Raw genomic sequence first — 17,280 nt, 5'->3', positions numbered from 1 at the left:
TTTATTCCTTGTCGTGTGCTATCTTAGGCCCCGTCCACACGTATCAATTTTTTTTTAGGATACGAAAATGTTCGCGTCCACACGCAGCGTATTCAAATCGTTTTCGAATCGTTTTCACTGTCCACACGTATCCGGAAATTTCTTGATCCGCCCTGATACACGCTAGTTCCTAGTCCCTTTGACGGATAGTTTTTCTTATTGAGCATGCGCAAAATCGTGTTTACGTCAGCGTATTCGAAAATTTACGGATGCGACCGTCCACACGTATCCGTATTCGGAGCGCATTCGAAAATTTCCACTCTGGAGACCGTTTTCGAAAATTTGCGGATACGGATACAAAAATTTCCGGACACGTGTGGGCGCAACCCGTATCCGCAAAAAAAAATTTGCGGATACAAAAATTTCCGGATACGTGTGGACAGGGCCTTAGACATTAAACCACGATTTCATCGTCTGTTAAACCTAGAACTCCACAAAAACTTGATCAAAAGGATTCCTATCATGGGGGATTCATTTATTTAAAACTCTTTTGGCTCTTCCTCCAAGATTTCTATGAGTGAAATTTTCGTGCAGAAAATTTTTCGCTTGCAGAAAATTTTCTGCCATGTTATGTCAAGGTTACTACCTGCGTAGGGCTCGGGCGAGAAAGAATTTCGACCTTAGTACTCTCCCGCACAGGATTTTTGTAACGTGTACACCACCCACCACTAGCCACCCCACTGGGCTAGTTTTGTTCTTGAAAAATCCTTCCACAAAGTTCTCTATGGTCGACATTTTTTTGCTTTTTTGGTTGGTTTTACTTTGAAAAATGAAAGATAACTACAGATAATTCAACACGATATCAGGTTTAGTAAAAATTACAATGGATGTCTTTCATTTAACTTGAAATTTTGGAGATTTCCGGACTTTTTCAGGAGAAAACTGCATCAACATGAAAGCTGGTAAGCAAAAATCGATGCTAAATTTTTATGCTTTTCGTTTTAGAAGTCCTGGATGTAAATGAAAATATTTTAATGAATGAATTATCAGTTTAGTTTTGTTGTTTATAGGGCCTATAGTCTCCCCCACAGCCGCTACGTATATCTTATGTCCAGCCGGCTTATTTTCTGTTTTGCTGCTAATAAAGTAATCATATCTATTTTATAACTTTGATTGCGGTAAAAATTATCTACACATAAACGTAAAACTCTTAATATGGATAACCAAAGGATCGTTAAGGTGGCTGCCTACTTTTGAACTTTCGAATTGAGCCCGCGATGAGCGCGCGCTCAAAAACCGCTGAAAAATCTAAACGTTTTTATTGAAAAACCATACGCGTTTTGAGCTTCAACAGGGCAAAACCCTCACATTTTGCACGGGACTCTATTTTTTAATAGCTCATTCGAAAAAATCTCCTAAAAATCTAGGTCATATCAACATTTTAGAAAAAGTTTAAATCAGTAACACATGAAAAAATAGATTTTTGTAGGGATTTTTGTTCGACTTTATGAGATTTTTTAAGAGCACCGAAATTACAAAATATGACAAATCAATGTAGCTCTTTGTCTTTTTGTCAAAAATATCCATGTATTATTGTAGAATGATTGACTAGCCGTCATTCGTGCAATCATATAGTCTGCAAATAACTATTCTTATAATCTTAATTTTTTTCTAATCACTTCCGGTGGCGCAAGTTTTGCTCCAAAAGCTCGCGCGTAGGCTTCCATTAAATGCTGATTACCTCGAAAACAAGCTCAGAACACCCAATTTTTCTTTCCAGATTTGGAATCAGCATTTAATTTCAATTCGGAAAATCGAAGTTTAAAAAAAAGTTTAAATCGTTTTCCAAAAGTAGGCAGTCACCTTAAATATCGATCTGCTAACATCTGGGTGAGTGAATGAACATTTGCATATAAGGCTCCTCACAAGACTCGTTTCTACGCTTCGCATATCCACGAGTGAAAAAAGGAATGATGATCTCTCCATCTTGATCTTGATTTGACTAGCCTAAAAGCGGTGAGCATAGTATTTAACAGTTAATGTTATTTCATGATTACTTGCAATTGTTCGTAAGGCAGGACTGTTGGCAAAAATCGGCGCTAATTGCCCTATTTCACTATGACGTCACTGCTTGTTTATGTGGGGGATAGAATCGCCAAATCCAATAGAAAATTCAACCAAATATGAAACAGTTTAATCTAAAATGGCCTGATTTTTAGATGTGTGTTAATATGTACTTTAAAATATTCTGAGCGTTTGCTGGCTATTCTACTTCTCTTCGTGGATTGATACGGGTTTTAGAACTATTTTCGGTGAATTTGCGTTGATTTGACCCCCTCCGACGACCATGATCCTTTGCGTTTAAACAATTGATTGTTGAGTATTGTTTTGATGTGACGTCATAGTGAAATAGGGCAATTGTTTGCTCCTAAGTCACGTACCACGTGGTCTGATGACCGTAACATCCCACCAATGTCGGCTACCGAGTTTCGTTGTTTCGTTACCAAAGCATGCTTCGGATTTATTGCATGCAACAGTCCCGTCGTGTGTAATGTTGTACCGTGTCTTAAGCAACAGGACTGTTGCAGCATGTCTACCCCTGAAACTTGTTGCATGCAACAAATATGAATTTGAATCGCGCTCTACTCTTGCAACATTGCGCGCAACAAATTTCATCGTGTGAACACAACTGCTACATAACCTGCAACATTTTGAAATTTCCAGCCAATCAACTTGCACCAAATTTATAACTGCTGACCAAATGTCTTAACATAGCAGGCTGACACAAGCGATGTTGCGTGATTTTGTTGCAATGTGTCATCCCGATTCAAATTTGTTGCTTGCAATGTTGCACCGTGTCAGCACCTTTAGCCTACTCTAAATGAGGGGCACCTAAATGCTATTCCAAGAATAACGAGGAATAAATGGATTGATTTTAAAAGAGCTCAAATTGCAATCGCCCTACGGCTCGTGCATTTTTGAACTCTTTGAAAACCCACTCGTTTAAATGTAACCCAAATTGCACTTAAAACCATACGCATTCCTATATAAATGGCACAACTAAGATTGGTAGAAAAAAAAACCCCATTCTTTCAATGTCCTAGCAACGGGCCTGCAGAACAAGTTGCCTAAAGGCATGTATAATCAACATTTATTAACTAACACAGTTCTAGTATAAATGAATTTACCTCTGTAAAATTTAATGTTTATGGTTACAAACACTTTACACATCTAAATTCTAAGATCTTGATTACGACCTACCTACCCTTCCCCTAGTGAGTACAGAATGCACCTCAGTGTAACGTCACCCCTGATTCATTTACAGTAGTTGATGTGTGTTTGTGGACCAAATACATATTAGTTTTGATAACTTTAATAGATCACAATAGAATTTCCTTGTGTTTATTCGTGTGCGGTACGTTGATTTAAAGGTAGTTTTATAGTTTTTAGGATTTATAAAGTAGGGTAGTTTATAAGTTAACATCCCACCAAACATCTACTAGCTGTCCATCTTATAATGTACGTCAAAAACAGTCTTCTTAAAGATTGGGTGAACTAATCAGGATATTTACTAATTACATGAGTTCTTAAAAGCCACCTTATCACTATGGCAACAGCCATTGTTCATGAATTTTCTTGTTGACATGACAACACTGAGTCACTGTTCGAGATTTTCTCTACAATGACAACAGTATATAGTAAATGTTACTTGTGCTTGAGGTGGTTTAGTATCTGTACAGCCTATCTGTTTATCCATTGTATTTCAAATAATTGGTCATATTATTATACTTCATTTGCTTCTTATTCTTATACAATTTCATATTTTTCTGCAGTAAAAGAGACTTCTTGTGAAAACTTGATGGGTTTTTCATCTTCAACACCTGTAACTTCGGTCACCTAGATTAAAAAACTCCATTATTACATATGCACATATACTGTACAGTACACAACAAATAGCATGATGAAATTCCAAGTTCTCCTTACTAATCCCTTGCATAACAGAAGTCATAAAATGTTGGTTTAGGAGAATATAGATAGAAAAGATAAGCCCCGTTTACACTAGCGATAATTGCGGCGATTATTGCTGCGATTTTTTTGGCGATTCTGTCCATAATAAATAATGGTAAAGAATTTACTTGTAAAGTTTTATTAAGGATACCCGAAAATTTTCCTAGACGTGTCTCTCTTTTGAAGGATGAGACATGAGATTTTATATTTCCGAAAATTGCCACAAAAATCGCAGCAAAAATCGCCAGTGTAAACGTGGCTATAAACAGAGTTGCAGTAATATTGTTTGTTGTGAATATTGTGTCAATTTTTTTCCAACTTACCTTAACATCACAGTACGTCTTAGATGAAAAGAAGGATACATTAACAGGGAAAAAGTCCTCTGGATGGCCGGCAATGGTAAATTCCATACTACCGCTCTTGTTACTGATATCAATGACAGGAACCTGCCATTCTAGCTGGGATTGTTTGTGGTTGTAGTGATATTCTCCATCTAATTCACCAACAACTGGACCACCAACACCATGTCTAGAACATCATTTGTGTCAGCACAAGTCACAGTGATCAATATTTTACAATTGAAATTTAATAAATGGGATCTTTCCTTTCACAATCATATTTCTTTAAAAATCAATCCCTGAAATAACCCTGGGCTGATCTAAATCAGAGCATGATTAATTCAAAGATTGATAGAATTTGAAATTAGTGTGTAAGGTTTGGTGCAAGATAGATATCAATACTTGTGATGATGGGTCCAGGAATAAAACCAGAGACCCCAGAGTATGCACTTCTTCATATAAACCTATTTCAAAATATATTGTCATCATCAAAAGTGATATGTCATTCCGAGAAGGAAATGGTTTCATCAACTACGAAGAACACTGAATCAGTCTCAATACTAAGGTATGGCGATGACAAAGTTTTTTGAAATAGGTGTATCTAGTGGGTCAATACAATTAAGTCAAACAGACAATAGAACAAACATCTTGTGTTACTTACGGGACGGGTATTGAGATAACCACATCTTTAAGTTCAAGGTTGTCTTGTAACAGTTCATACTCTATGTTCACCTCACACTGTCCATCGTTTTCAGATGGCCAACAGTTTACTAAGATAAAAAAAACGTTAAAAAACAGAATTAGTCACTAAACCTATATACAAATAGAGATGAGGCGGTAAGCCGTGTGGGATAGGCTGGGAAATCATATAAGAACATGCGTAATAGGTAAATTACGAGCTTTGTATGAAACGAATAAAGAAAAGTGCCAAGGCTCATAATTTACCTATTACGCATGTTCCTATATACAATCACCTCATTCAAAAGCTAAAATCTAAAGTTAAAATCCATATCTTCTTGCAGCCATGTAATATGCTGCATTTGTTATATAGCTACGACATTTTCTGATATAACGAACACTCTCATTGGTCGAAAGTCAAAGATGACCACGTGACACTAGCTAAATCTAAATGTATCCCGACCAGGAAATAAGTCGGGATCTAAGTTACACGTGACAAGAATGGTGGAAATAAACAAGTGCGAGTGATCAGAACGTGAAAAACGCAAGTGGCGTGATATTTTGAACCAATCACAAACAAAAACGCGGAAGCAGGTATTTTGCTGGAATTTCCAACATGAATGGAGCTCAAAGGAAAAAAGCAAAGATTTTCCAATGTTTCTAGAGAGGAACTACAGACTTTTGTTGAGAAAAAGGATTTGGAAATTATGAAAAAAGCAGCTAAGGCTGCGTTCATAATGTATGGCAGAGGGAAGACAGGTGAAATTGAGGGGGGGTGGGCAAATTTTTATCGGAAAAATGGGGGGGGGGGGGCACAATTTTTGGAAGAAGCTACAAGTCTTGGTTGGGGGGATCATATTTTTGCATGACTTTAAGAGGGGGTGTTTCAAATTTTCACCTGCCCCCCCTCTCTGCCATACATTATGAACGCAGCCTAAAAATACTACTGCTACTCTCCTCGCTTTTGGTAGCGAAATATAAGACCGTATGTGAGTAGTATTTGTAAAATCATTTGTCAGTTTTCATGCATTTTTTATTAAAAAATAGCTTGCTAAATAAATTGCTATATAACGAAACACTTAATGTGTTGTCCCTCGGGAAATTAGTTAGTTTCGTACACCAACATCATGATTATTGATCACATGAGCTTCATAAAATTATACAGTTACATTTTCAAATTGACGATGGTCCAGACTGCAGGGAACCAATCAGATCACAGTAATTTTGTCAGTAACCCCAGCTTGTCGTAACGAAATGAAAGTAAAAATTCAGCCTAATAATAATGGTTAAGGGGGGTTACCAACCCAATATTATTGTGAGTAAGTAGAAAATAATACTTACTTGATAAAGGCATAAGGCTTTCATCAGTTGTTTGTAATCTCCATCTTAACAAACCAATATCATTGTTAATAGGGAAAGATTTACCAGCTTGTTTGAGTCCAATAACATTCTCAGATGAAAACAACTTCTTGTCTACATTTGGATGGGTCTATAAACAAAACAAGCACACCAGATATAAGTGCCATGTTCTATTTCCATGCTTTCTGAATCTAGGCAACATCAGAAACAGCAGCAACAACAGCAACAGCAGCATCAGCAAAGACAACAGCAGCAACAACAACAGCAGCATTAACAACAGCAGCATCAGCAACAACAACAGCAGCATCAACTACAGCAACAGCAGAATTAACAGCATTAACAACAGCAGCATCAGAAACATTAGCAGCAGCTAATGAGGAAAAAAGTAAATAAAGATCGGCCTATAAACTGGTCTACCTAGAGTAACAGAATAATGGTCAAACTAGCAGACTAGGTGGTGGATAGTATACCTGGAGCTGAAAGCCTTTATCATCATTATTTTCCACAGCCAGCTTGATTTTTGCAACTTCACTATTACTAATTCTAAGGACCACAAGTCCTCTGATTTCCATATTCTGTAGACCACCATCACGACCAGCCGTTAATGTTATCTTTTCCTCTGTTTTCAAGTGTACACTGGAGAAATAACACAACACAATCAGATATTATGACTTTTATTGATATAGACCCTTTTAATAAATCCCACAATGCTTTATTTTCCATGTTTGATGTCAATTTTTTTTTTTTCCAAGTCAAATTCATTCTTTTCAAGTTCGTTTAAAACAAATAAATACATGTATCAAAAGAATACATTTCAAGTCAAATGCAGAAAATAAGGTGGTGTGTTTATTAAAAGAGTATAAAGACTACACGAAAAATGACCCACAAAAATACATTCAGATCACGTTCTTAAAATGGCTTATAGTATATAATTTTCGCCACCAAAACAGCCATTCACCTATTAAGCACAGTTACGTTTTTTGAACACACATTTTGCCTCTAGCCTGTGCTTTAGTAATAACTGGCCAAAGTACCACAAATGACCAATATCTGTAATAAATTGCTATGTTCTTCAAAAATCGCTGTACCTGGCCATACCAAACCATTTGAAGGCAGTTGTCAGGCCCACCAAGTGGGCCTTCCCTCCATGCTGGTTGCTACATATGACATTCAAACAACTTAGGGTGACATGTTATGGCACAGATGGAAAGGATCTATATGCTATCCCTGCTAACAAACCAGGACTATGATGCCAATGGAAGTAAACGGTGCACCCACTAACCAAGCTGGACCAGGAAGTCACTCAAGACAGGTTATAGGGCCGCCACAATATGGCTCTGGAATTTTGCTCACAGCCGACACATGATCAAACTACCAAAACAGGGTTGACACATGACCAATCTCTGAATTTGGCTCACGTTTGACACAACCTACAATCTCTGAATTTGGCTAATAGTTGACACATAACTAGACTACCCAAACAGGTTCAACATATGACCAGACTGCCGAAACAGGGCTGATATAGGACCAACAATCTGTGAATTTGGGTCACGGTCGACACATGAGCAGACCACCGAAACAGGGTGGACAAAGCAACCATAAAATCATTTGATTTAGCTAACGGTTGACATACAAACAGTAAACTATATACTATGCCTTGTCCCGAGGTTTCAACAATGTTATAGTAAAACCAAAGAAAAAATCAGGCATAACTTAGCAACTGAGGCCAAAACCTAAGATTTTCTTGCTTAAATGGGCAATTACCAACCTGGGGATGTGCAAAGTGCTTCTCACCTTGGTATCACACCTAAAGCATGCTAAATTTCTGTGCTTACTAGTTTCATAGCTGTTTTAATGCTGAAAATAGTAGTTTTTTCTAGGTCACACTCCTGATTTTCAATTGGACAATAGGTAAAGTTACCCTAATTCAATCAATCTGATTTTCAGGTCAAATGTTGATATAGGATGAAAGTTTCTTATGCATTTCAAATTAATCAAATTTACCACGATACAAAAATTGCACATTTTTCTAAACAGGGTTCGTGCTGGATTCTCAAGAAAAAATCTAGGACTTTTCAAGGATTATTCAAGATTATCAGGGACATTCAAATTATTTGCCCTGTTCTAAAGTCGGAAACAGCAACATAAAGTAATGGATACAGCTTCCATGAAATAGCTTGAGATCATAGTATGAAAAAACTTAAGTCTAAAGTTTTCTCACATTAATAATTAAATGCCTCACTGGAGTTCACACATGAATATCCATTGTATAATGTGGTGCTCCTATTGTTTCTAAATATTATGTATGCATCACATACCTTGACATATTGACGACTGGTGCAGCAGCAGGTTTAGCTACAGACTTCTGTTTGTGACTAATAACTTCTGCAATGATAATAATAATACTGTTTAACTGGACAAAGAACATTTCACACGCTGATAATGTTTTAGTCTCCTCTACAGCCATCATTAGTTTCGGTCCCAGAACCTAATGCTCTCTTCCAACTAATGGCTGCTCACTCAAGCACTACATTCCTTTTAAATGGGGTTGACCAATGAGAATCATGCTTCCATTTTCTGCAAACCCTGACATTAAGATTGGCAAACAATATTTCAGGGTTTTCAGAAAATGGAAACCTGATTATCAATAGTCAACAATCCATAGTACTGCATAGATGTGGTCAATTTTACGTGTATTAGTGAGAAGCATAGCAGCACCATTTAGAACTTGTTTAAGCTTATGAGGTTCGTACTTTGGAAAGCCAAAGAGAAGCGCTATGGTAAATCGGTAATGAAGTAGCAGCACCATTCAGAGCACGTTGAAGCTTCTAAATCGGTAATCAAGTACCAATTTCTAAAGGAAACCCTGATCTTTGTCCTTCCATTATTTGAAGCCTGACAAGATAGGTAGAAATGGTAAAAACTGGCTGGGTTTCAATACTAGAACACTGAGAATGACATTCAATAATGTAAATTTTAATGCTTGCCAGAAATGAATTAAGACTGGATAGCACTGATGATGGCTGCGTAGGAGACTAATAATGTTTATTCCATCCAACATTTGTCAATGAAATGTATAGTCTGGTAATTACAACCCAGCATACTGTAATGTATGCAAGCTAATGATGTACCATAACTGTGTTGCTCTACCTCATATTTTTACAGATCAAGCCACATAATACTTGGACCTGCCTTATTCCTGAGGAATGTCCTAATAGACTAGTTATCAACACTTATATGAAAACCACCTTATATGTCAGTATTGTTCTTCTACCTGTGCCTTCTGATCGTAGTTTGTCAACAAATGTATCCACATCTTTGGATTTACTACCAAGCTTCATAGCCTTACCAGAACCAGCAGGTCTAAAAATCAAACAATATTATATATTAAGAGATCATGAAGGAGTTCACTGTTGTATATACCATACTGGCAGTACGATAACTGGCACAGACAAAGTTGTGCATGTACTGTACCACATGTATTCTATTCGCAAGAAACTGGTAGAGTATTATGAATGCTGCATTCTAATTGATCAATCAGTGACAGACCAATAGTGCAAAAATAAAAATAGGTAGTCTATGACTACGTGTGGCTACAGTCATATTGCAGAATAATGTTGGTGAAAAGTAATTTGTTGGGTTATATATTAAAATAAATCAACTCCAATTTTAGAGTGAGAACTGGGAAGAGTAAACAAATTGAGCCACCATCTTGGATTCAAATGGAAACGTTTGTACACCAAATGCTTTCTACTTTTTGTTATTTCATAAAAATCAAAAACCAACTTAAAATCAAAAAGCAATTTGATCCTTATATATAACAGCCTTATACGTTAAATAGTCAATTTTATACGTGGGTGAAAATGTGTGTGCAAATAGTCTGTGTGCGAAAAGACTGCAATTCAAAAATATATACTCATATGATAATTATTTCTACACAATATAACTCAAATTAAACACACTTTAATATCCATGAGTTCTCCGTTGAATATGACTAGTTGCAGTGAAGTCAACAGGAAATGATCTAATGTTTTTAAATCCTCTGAGAGCTTTTGGCTCAAAAAACTTTAAATCATGCCTTATTGCACATCCACTTGGAAAGGACTGAGAAAATGAATGTGGAAACTGAGTTGATAGGCAGGGTAAGGTATTGTACGAGTGTATGTATTGTACTAGGCTAATTTACTGTATCCATATGGAAAACATGTGTTGTGTACCCCCCCCCCCCCTCCCCACACACACACACTTGGGAAGGGGGTATGGATAATTTCTGGAACTACACACAATCAGATTCTTGCCTCTAGGGCTACCGACTAACCTTGTTGGGTAGGTTGGTTTAGGAGCTGGCGTTGTATCTATAACTGCTGTTGTCTCAATGTTAGCAGCAGAAATCTCTGATCTAGATGTACCACTACCAAACCCACCAAATCCTGGCATTGTCATCTTGCCTCCACGACCCTTGGCTGCTGCTACTCTTGCTGCTTGGAGTTCTTTTGCTTTTTTCTTCATTTCTTCTTTGGCTTCTCTCTCTTGTGTCTAGAAACCAAAGGAGAGAAAAAACACCATTCAATAATTCTAACACAAAAAAAGGACAATTTACTAATGCAACGATTCAGTTAATAAATATCACTACATAAGGTTCAAGGGAGAGGTCATGATAACTTGTGAGCTGAAAGGTCTTATTAACCCCAATACTGCAATAGAGTAAAGTGGTCATGTAATACACTTTTTTCAAATTTATAAATCACTCAGTGTTAGCCTCATTTCAGTGTAACAGTAACAGTGAAGTCAAGAATCCACAGCTTCAACAATACAGTACCCTTTGAAATTCTACAGATCTGACTTTGAAACTGGAATATTGTCAAGGTACCTGTCTGACAGCCTGGAAAACCTTTTCCTCATGGCTGTCCATTTCTGTGAATGTCCTGATCTGTGCCAAGTTAACATTCTCACGGTATCCAAGAGCAACAATTTCATCAAAAGCAAATATCAAGGAAAAGGCATTTTCAACTATTTCTGATTCTTCCATTGCTCGGCAGTACTCTGGAATCTACAATGTAATCAATAATGGGGAAGGAAGGGTGAGTTTAAGAACACTGCTATAATCATGGGTTTAGACTAACAAATGTTTGACTCTGCTAATTACAAGAAACATTGCAGACGTACATATGATTACATAGCTGTTAATTATTTCTTCCCTGTCCAGTATCATATGTGTATCATGTGTTCTGATTGGCCACATTAACAGACATTATTACCCATCCTGGTCTACCAAGCGGCTCTTGGATGTGAGAAAAGGGAAAAGGGAAGGGGATTGGGGATAGATGGAGAGCGAGAGCTTGCAATAATCCTGTTGTTTCACCATTTTCCACCTCCAATCGATGAATACACTTATTTCAATAAAGTTAGTCACCTGAAAAGCTATAAAGCTGAGGCCGACAAGGATTATGGGTAGATTCATTTTTCATGTTCAACTGCTTGATAACTGTTCATGGACTTGCGAATCTTTTACCGGTTACAGTCTCACCTCTTCTGAGCATCATCAAGCTGCAGTTTGTATTAAAAAAGCTTTGTATATATATCTTTTTTTTGATATGAAACGTTTCCCATGATGCTCAGTGGTCTCAGCTTTCTAGGTTTTTGGCGACTAATTTTATTGAAATAAATTTAAAAAGCATGACACGCAAATTAAAAAAGCATGACACTAAACACATGAAAGCAGAGGACAATGCAAAATGGATCCAAATAATAATGTGAAAGGAAAATATTAGCCCGTCAAATTGCCAGATTTGGTAAACATTTAGTGCATGTCATGAAACATGGCAGCCATGCCTTTATTGTTATTAACAGAATGTATATATTTCATAGAGATTATCACATCTTAAGAGCTTGATATTGTTTATATTCACGAGTTTCCATATCATGTTGGGAATGAGCAAGTCCACTAGCAAATGAGCGATATAATATGAAAAATAAATGAATAAAAATGATGTGTGATAAATAAACATACCACTCTGGAGAAGAGTCGTAGTGTTTCAAGATCTTCCAGGATATTACTGTGTTTTGTGGTAATCAGAAGCATATAAAGTTTTTCAAGTGGCTGATACACATATCGCACACTCTCTGTTTCAACAAATGTATGTTGCTTAGTCGTGTTCCCAGAATTCATCAGTTTGGGAAATGCTGCCAGAAGACCCTCAATTCTTGATCTTGTCATTTCAACGAATTGACGAGAGATAATTGCTGGAAAAGAAAAATTATAGGGTTACTGTAGCCTGCCTATAATTAACAACATAGCACAAAATACATGTATATCTGTAAATTAAAGAACTTTAAACTTTGCTTTGTTTATAAGATTTTTTTGCTGAATACTGCCATGACTTTGACCTTTCTCAATATAGAGAATAAATTCCTCCAAAGCTTGAATTCTGACTCTTATTTGAATCCTAATGAAATGTGATTTTTTTGATGCATCTGCCTCCACCTACAAGTCTACTGAAAAAATCTAAATATGTTAACGATTAAACATAAGCATTTCTGTTTGCTTTAATACAGTCGTTTGCAACTAGGCGTGAACACCAGACGCTAAGACATGTTCTAACTGGCGGAAGGAACGTTGAAGTTAGTCAACCCGAACGTTGAGGTTTGGCGCCAAAGGCAAGCCTGATGGCAACGTTTGTTCAAATACGCGTGCATGTTGATCTGTTGGTGTTGGTCATGGATTCCTTCGAAAGAGTAGACATAAGCGAGTTTCTAGAAGAGATCGATCCTGATCTCCTTCAGTATTCTTCACATTTTCATAAAAAGGCTTTACTTCAAACAAAAGCATGAAGTACTGGAGAGATAACGACTTTGATTCTTTCGAGATTGAAGTACCTGATGGAATTTGCGTGCCCAACCGTCCAACGAATCATTTCGAACATGAACATTCCGGTTGACTAACTTCAACGTTTCGGCCGCCAGTTAGAACATGTTTTAGTGTCTGGTGTTCACGCTTAGTTGCAAACGACTGTACATAAGCAAGAGAAGGTTTGACTCATTGGAATTTTAGTTCAGGTGTTAACTGTATTATTTTACTTCAACCTGTATCTTTCCCTGATTCTTTTAATATAAATAATGTAGTTAAATCCACCAAAAAGTTTGGACATCATTTTCGGATTCCCATACAAATTCACTGAGTTTATACCACATGACGGCTAGCGCAGAAAAGTTGAATTAAAGTGTATCTATCTGTCTATCTAGCATATACCCCCAGACATACAAGCATCTGTGAATTTGTCAATTTTCAACTAACGTTTTCTTGGCCAATATGTCATCTGACATAATGAATATTTGTAGGTTTACTAAAATAAAGGTGCTCTTTCCAGTGCTGGTATTGGTTTTTCTCTCAGTTTAATTTTAACTCATTCGAATTATAGGGTCTACTGTATTTTAGACGTTTGTAAGTTATTTTGCATAGCAAAGTCATTTTTTCTTGTCCTGACACACTTCTTTGTTCAACAAAACACGCTCTTTTGTATATCGTGCAATGAAAGACAAAAGAAATTTTTACTGCATGGTGAATGGTGTGCTAAAATAATTTTCCTTTGTTTAGGGTGTTAATTTGTGTGCGCATGTCATCATCTTTTTACCTGAAATCCTGTGGAGGGTCACATTTGCGCTTTTTCATTTTTTACATTTATGTCAAGTGACACATATTTCTCATGGTGTAACGTTTTGTGATGGACATATATTCATGTCAATCAACAAAATTCAAAGGCATCTCAAACACATATATTAGAAAAAGCCATGATATTATTGAGCTCATGAAACTGTACATCCCTAGTCATTTTTACTTTAAAATCACACCGAATAGTCCAAAAATGAACATTTTCATTATGAATAATAGAGTAGTGCAAAAGTGCTAATATAACTTTTAAGTTGTTGACATTGTTCTAGACCATATTTAAATACTGATTTTATACAAATTTATCTTATTTAGAGGAAGAGGAATTATCAACACTAGTGTAAAAGTTCAAGTTTAATGAATTTTAATATAATTTTAGACTTGAATATAGAGTTTTGCCTGCTGTAATTTGTCTCATGACCAGTGATTCAGAGACAATTGCTGCTTGAGTGGCAATCATGAGGTTTTCCAAAGTTTGCCAGATAGGAAGAAAAACATTTTTTATCCTGAATTTTGTCTTTTCACTGATAAGAGACTCAACCCAATATTTTTGCATGAGCATCTACCAACTTTGAACCTTCCATGCCTTAAGAGATTGTTTCCAATTTCATAGCCAGTAGGACAAATATGTTTCATAATGTATATACTAAACTACAATTTAATATTTTTTTGAGGAGTTCAGATCGCATATCTACATGTGTTAAACAGGTAAATGCATGGTTCCTTGTAAAATTAAGGATTAATTTCATGATTGAAACTAATCCTTATTTTACTGGGCTCCATACAATTACCTATATAACAACATACATGAAAAAATTACTCAATTCTGATTGGCTTAGAGCATGTACAGTGAAAACAAGTGTACATGTAATTCAGTGCAGAAAGTGTAACACAGTACGAATTACAAACAGAATTCTTGCTTTTGATTGGGTAGTAAACAATAGAAAATTATTTCAGCCAATAAGATGACAGATTTTATGACGAAAACTTTGAGGTAAATTTGAAGCAAATCCATGGGGAAAATGGAAGCCACTTTACCTTACATGTAGGTAAGCAAAGACTTTACAGATTTTACTATGAAACAACTAAAAAACAGCTCAAAAAGGAAAACACAAGTAAAAGTACATTGTTATGGCTAAATATATGGAAGGAATAGTGAGAAAAAAAACAAAGTATGACATGAATTGAGGGAAATGAGCCAGTCCCTCTAAAAGAAAATACTTGAGCGATTCTTTGCCAAAGTAAAGCAAAAACTAAAACAGAAATGAAACACGATGTAGTAAGTGCTTACACAACATTTTGGTCTACAAGATCCCTGAGCGTCAAAGTTTTCTGAACACTTTCAACAACTGTCAGGTATAATTTTGTTTAATATAAGTCTTACAACTCCAGTTAGCTGCAAACTCAGCAAATCCAAATGTCTTCATTCATAGTGATTCAGATTTACTTTACAGTAAAAAAAACTTTTTACATTCAACATATATAGCCAAACATCGGTTTAAAATAAATAAAATACTCTTTGAATTACATGTATTTGAAGCCAAAATCGCTTTGAATATAGTTGGTTGTGAATGAACTAATTTCATAAAATATTATGCGTTACATATTTTTGTTTCTTTCTTTTGAACAGAGCAGAAAAACAACAAGGCTGCTACTTTCACTTTTTTTTTTCTTTATCTCTCATTCATGCTAAAAACATTTAGTGTTTCATTCGTGTCTCTTGTGCTTTAAACTTTTCACAAAATTCTGCTAACCTCGATAAATTCTACTTCAAGGTATTAGCGAAAATGCTAGTTTTTGCACCGATCAAAATATCATTTCTCCCAACAATCAGGGCATTATATCTCAAATACGCATTCCTTAAATTTCCCCAAATTTTGGTATTTTGTTAATCAGCCCCAAAAGAGCCTGTTTATGAAATATAAAGCTTATTAACGCATAAACGTCGAAAGTAGAACCCGTTTTTCTGCTCTGTCTTTCTTTTGTAACTTTTTTTATGTAATAACACGATTTCTTGTTCAATTTGGAATAATTTTCACTCCTGTGTTTTTCAAAGAACTGAAATTGCACTCGACGTACGATCTCGTGCAATTTTGACCTTTGAAAAACACACTCGTGCAAATTGATCCCAAATTGAATATGAAACCGTGTTATTACCTATACCAATTCTTGGCAAGTATGTAATAAAAACAATTAGTCACCTCACGCTATGTGAATATCAGGGTATATTTACATGTACTCTTTGCATTTGGCAAATAATTGTTAAAATTACAAAATATTGACAAAAATTTAAAAACTTCCCTAAGATTCTCAAATACAAAGAACAGTAAGTCTAAATTAAATAAAATGGTTCAATCCAGAGAAAATTCAATAAATATTTTTAGGAAGAACCAACCTTTTCCACTTTTTGTACATATTGCTGAGGCAAGAAGCACCTAGAAAACACAATATCCATCAATGAGATTTCTATCATATAGTAAGGCGATCAGTTTGGAAGATCAAAAACTTCACATGATTTGTGATTATTACTTTAACAAGACATTTATAAATTGAGATAACGAGGTAACTTGTTCCGGACAGGCGTCATAGGATCTTATATCGTTATAATAAACGAGAGAAGGTAAGGAAATAATGTAAAAATACAAAGGATTATCGATGTAAAGCCAGCGAATGTCTCCTTCATATTTCCTCCATTTTGACTGAATCTCAAAGAAGTTAGGACACGTAACCATACTAGAACAGCCTTAACCGTTAAGGAAAACTCACAAATTATCGCATAAAGACAAAGAATAATAGTATACCTACCATTTTGGGAGAGAAGAGACGTTCTTCTTTAGTTTAAAGTTATTTTTTTGCCTGTTTTAGTGAATATTTTCTTGCTCTCTATGGCCGCCACGTCCTCAATACAGTCGTAGAGCTGACGAACAGCATTCTGGGAAATTGCATCATGCATTGCGAGTGGGAACACAGGCTTCCCAGACTCTCAGTTTCTGGATTGGATGATGGGCCTATGTCGTTTATCCATGCATGTCCGTATAATAGGCCCTTTGCAGTTAACGGTCACGTGTCTGTACTGGTAAGCAAAATTTTTTATTTTATTTTAAATTAATGATTCTTTATAGCTACTCGTAAAGAACTGAATGAAACGATGTGCAACCAGTGTGTTACGAAATGCAGTTTTATTACGATCTCTCGAAACAGGTTGTAGAAATTTTGTTTGCTCACCAGTATATTTCACCCATGAGAATCAAG

General features: G+C 36.0%; 1 protein-coding gene across 1 annotated transcript; it reads right to left on the bottom strand.

Moving 5' to 3' along the window:
• Window positions 1-3,112: 3,112 nt before the first annotated feature.
• Window positions 3,113-17,008, bottom strand: LOC116287257 (coatomer subunit delta). The gene is made up of 12 exons (XM_031693923.2): window positions 16,834-17,008; window positions 16,424-16,463; window positions 12,373-12,605; window positions 11,233-11,412; window positions 10,681-10,898; window positions 9,637-9,725; window positions 8,681-8,747; window positions 6,833-6,998; window positions 6,345-6,492; window positions 4,987-5,095; window positions 4,311-4,515; window positions 3,113-3,876 (listed from the first exon to the last, which is right to left on the bottom strand). The coding sequence occupies exons 1-12, from the start codon at window positions 16,834-16,836 to the stop codon at window positions 3,787-3,789; spliced, it is 1,548 nt and encodes a 515-aa protein (XP_031549783.1). The 5' UTR covers window positions 16,837-17,008; the 3' UTR covers window positions 3,113-3,786.
• Window positions 17,009-17,280: the final 272 nt, after the last annotated feature.

The sequence above is a fragment of the Actinia tenebrosa genome, unplaced genomic scaffold (assembly GCF_029948245.1).
Source record: "Actinia tenebrosa isolate PJP-AT-01 unplaced genomic scaffold, QUT_ActTen_1.0 PGA_scaffold2__45_contigs__length_23673736, whole genome shotgun sequence".
In the NCBI taxonomy this organism is placed as follows: domain Eukaryota; kingdom Metazoa; phylum Cnidaria; class Anthozoa; order Actiniaria; family Actiniidae; genus Actinia; species Actinia tenebrosa.
The sequence above is the reverse complement of the archived record's forward strand: the minus strand, read 5'-3'. Positions and strand labels throughout refer to the sequence as shown.

Coding starts and splice junctions, on each gene's coding strand:
- LOC116287257 (XM_031693923.2), bottom strand. Junction 11,413..12,372: donor TACGACTCTTCTCCAGAGTG/GTATGTTTATTT, acceptor ATTACATTGTAG/ATTCCAGAGTACTGCCGAGC. Junction 4,516..4,986: donor GTTATCTCAATACCCGTCCC/GTAAGTAACACA, acceptor ATGATGTTCTAG/ACATGGTGTTGGTGGTCCAG.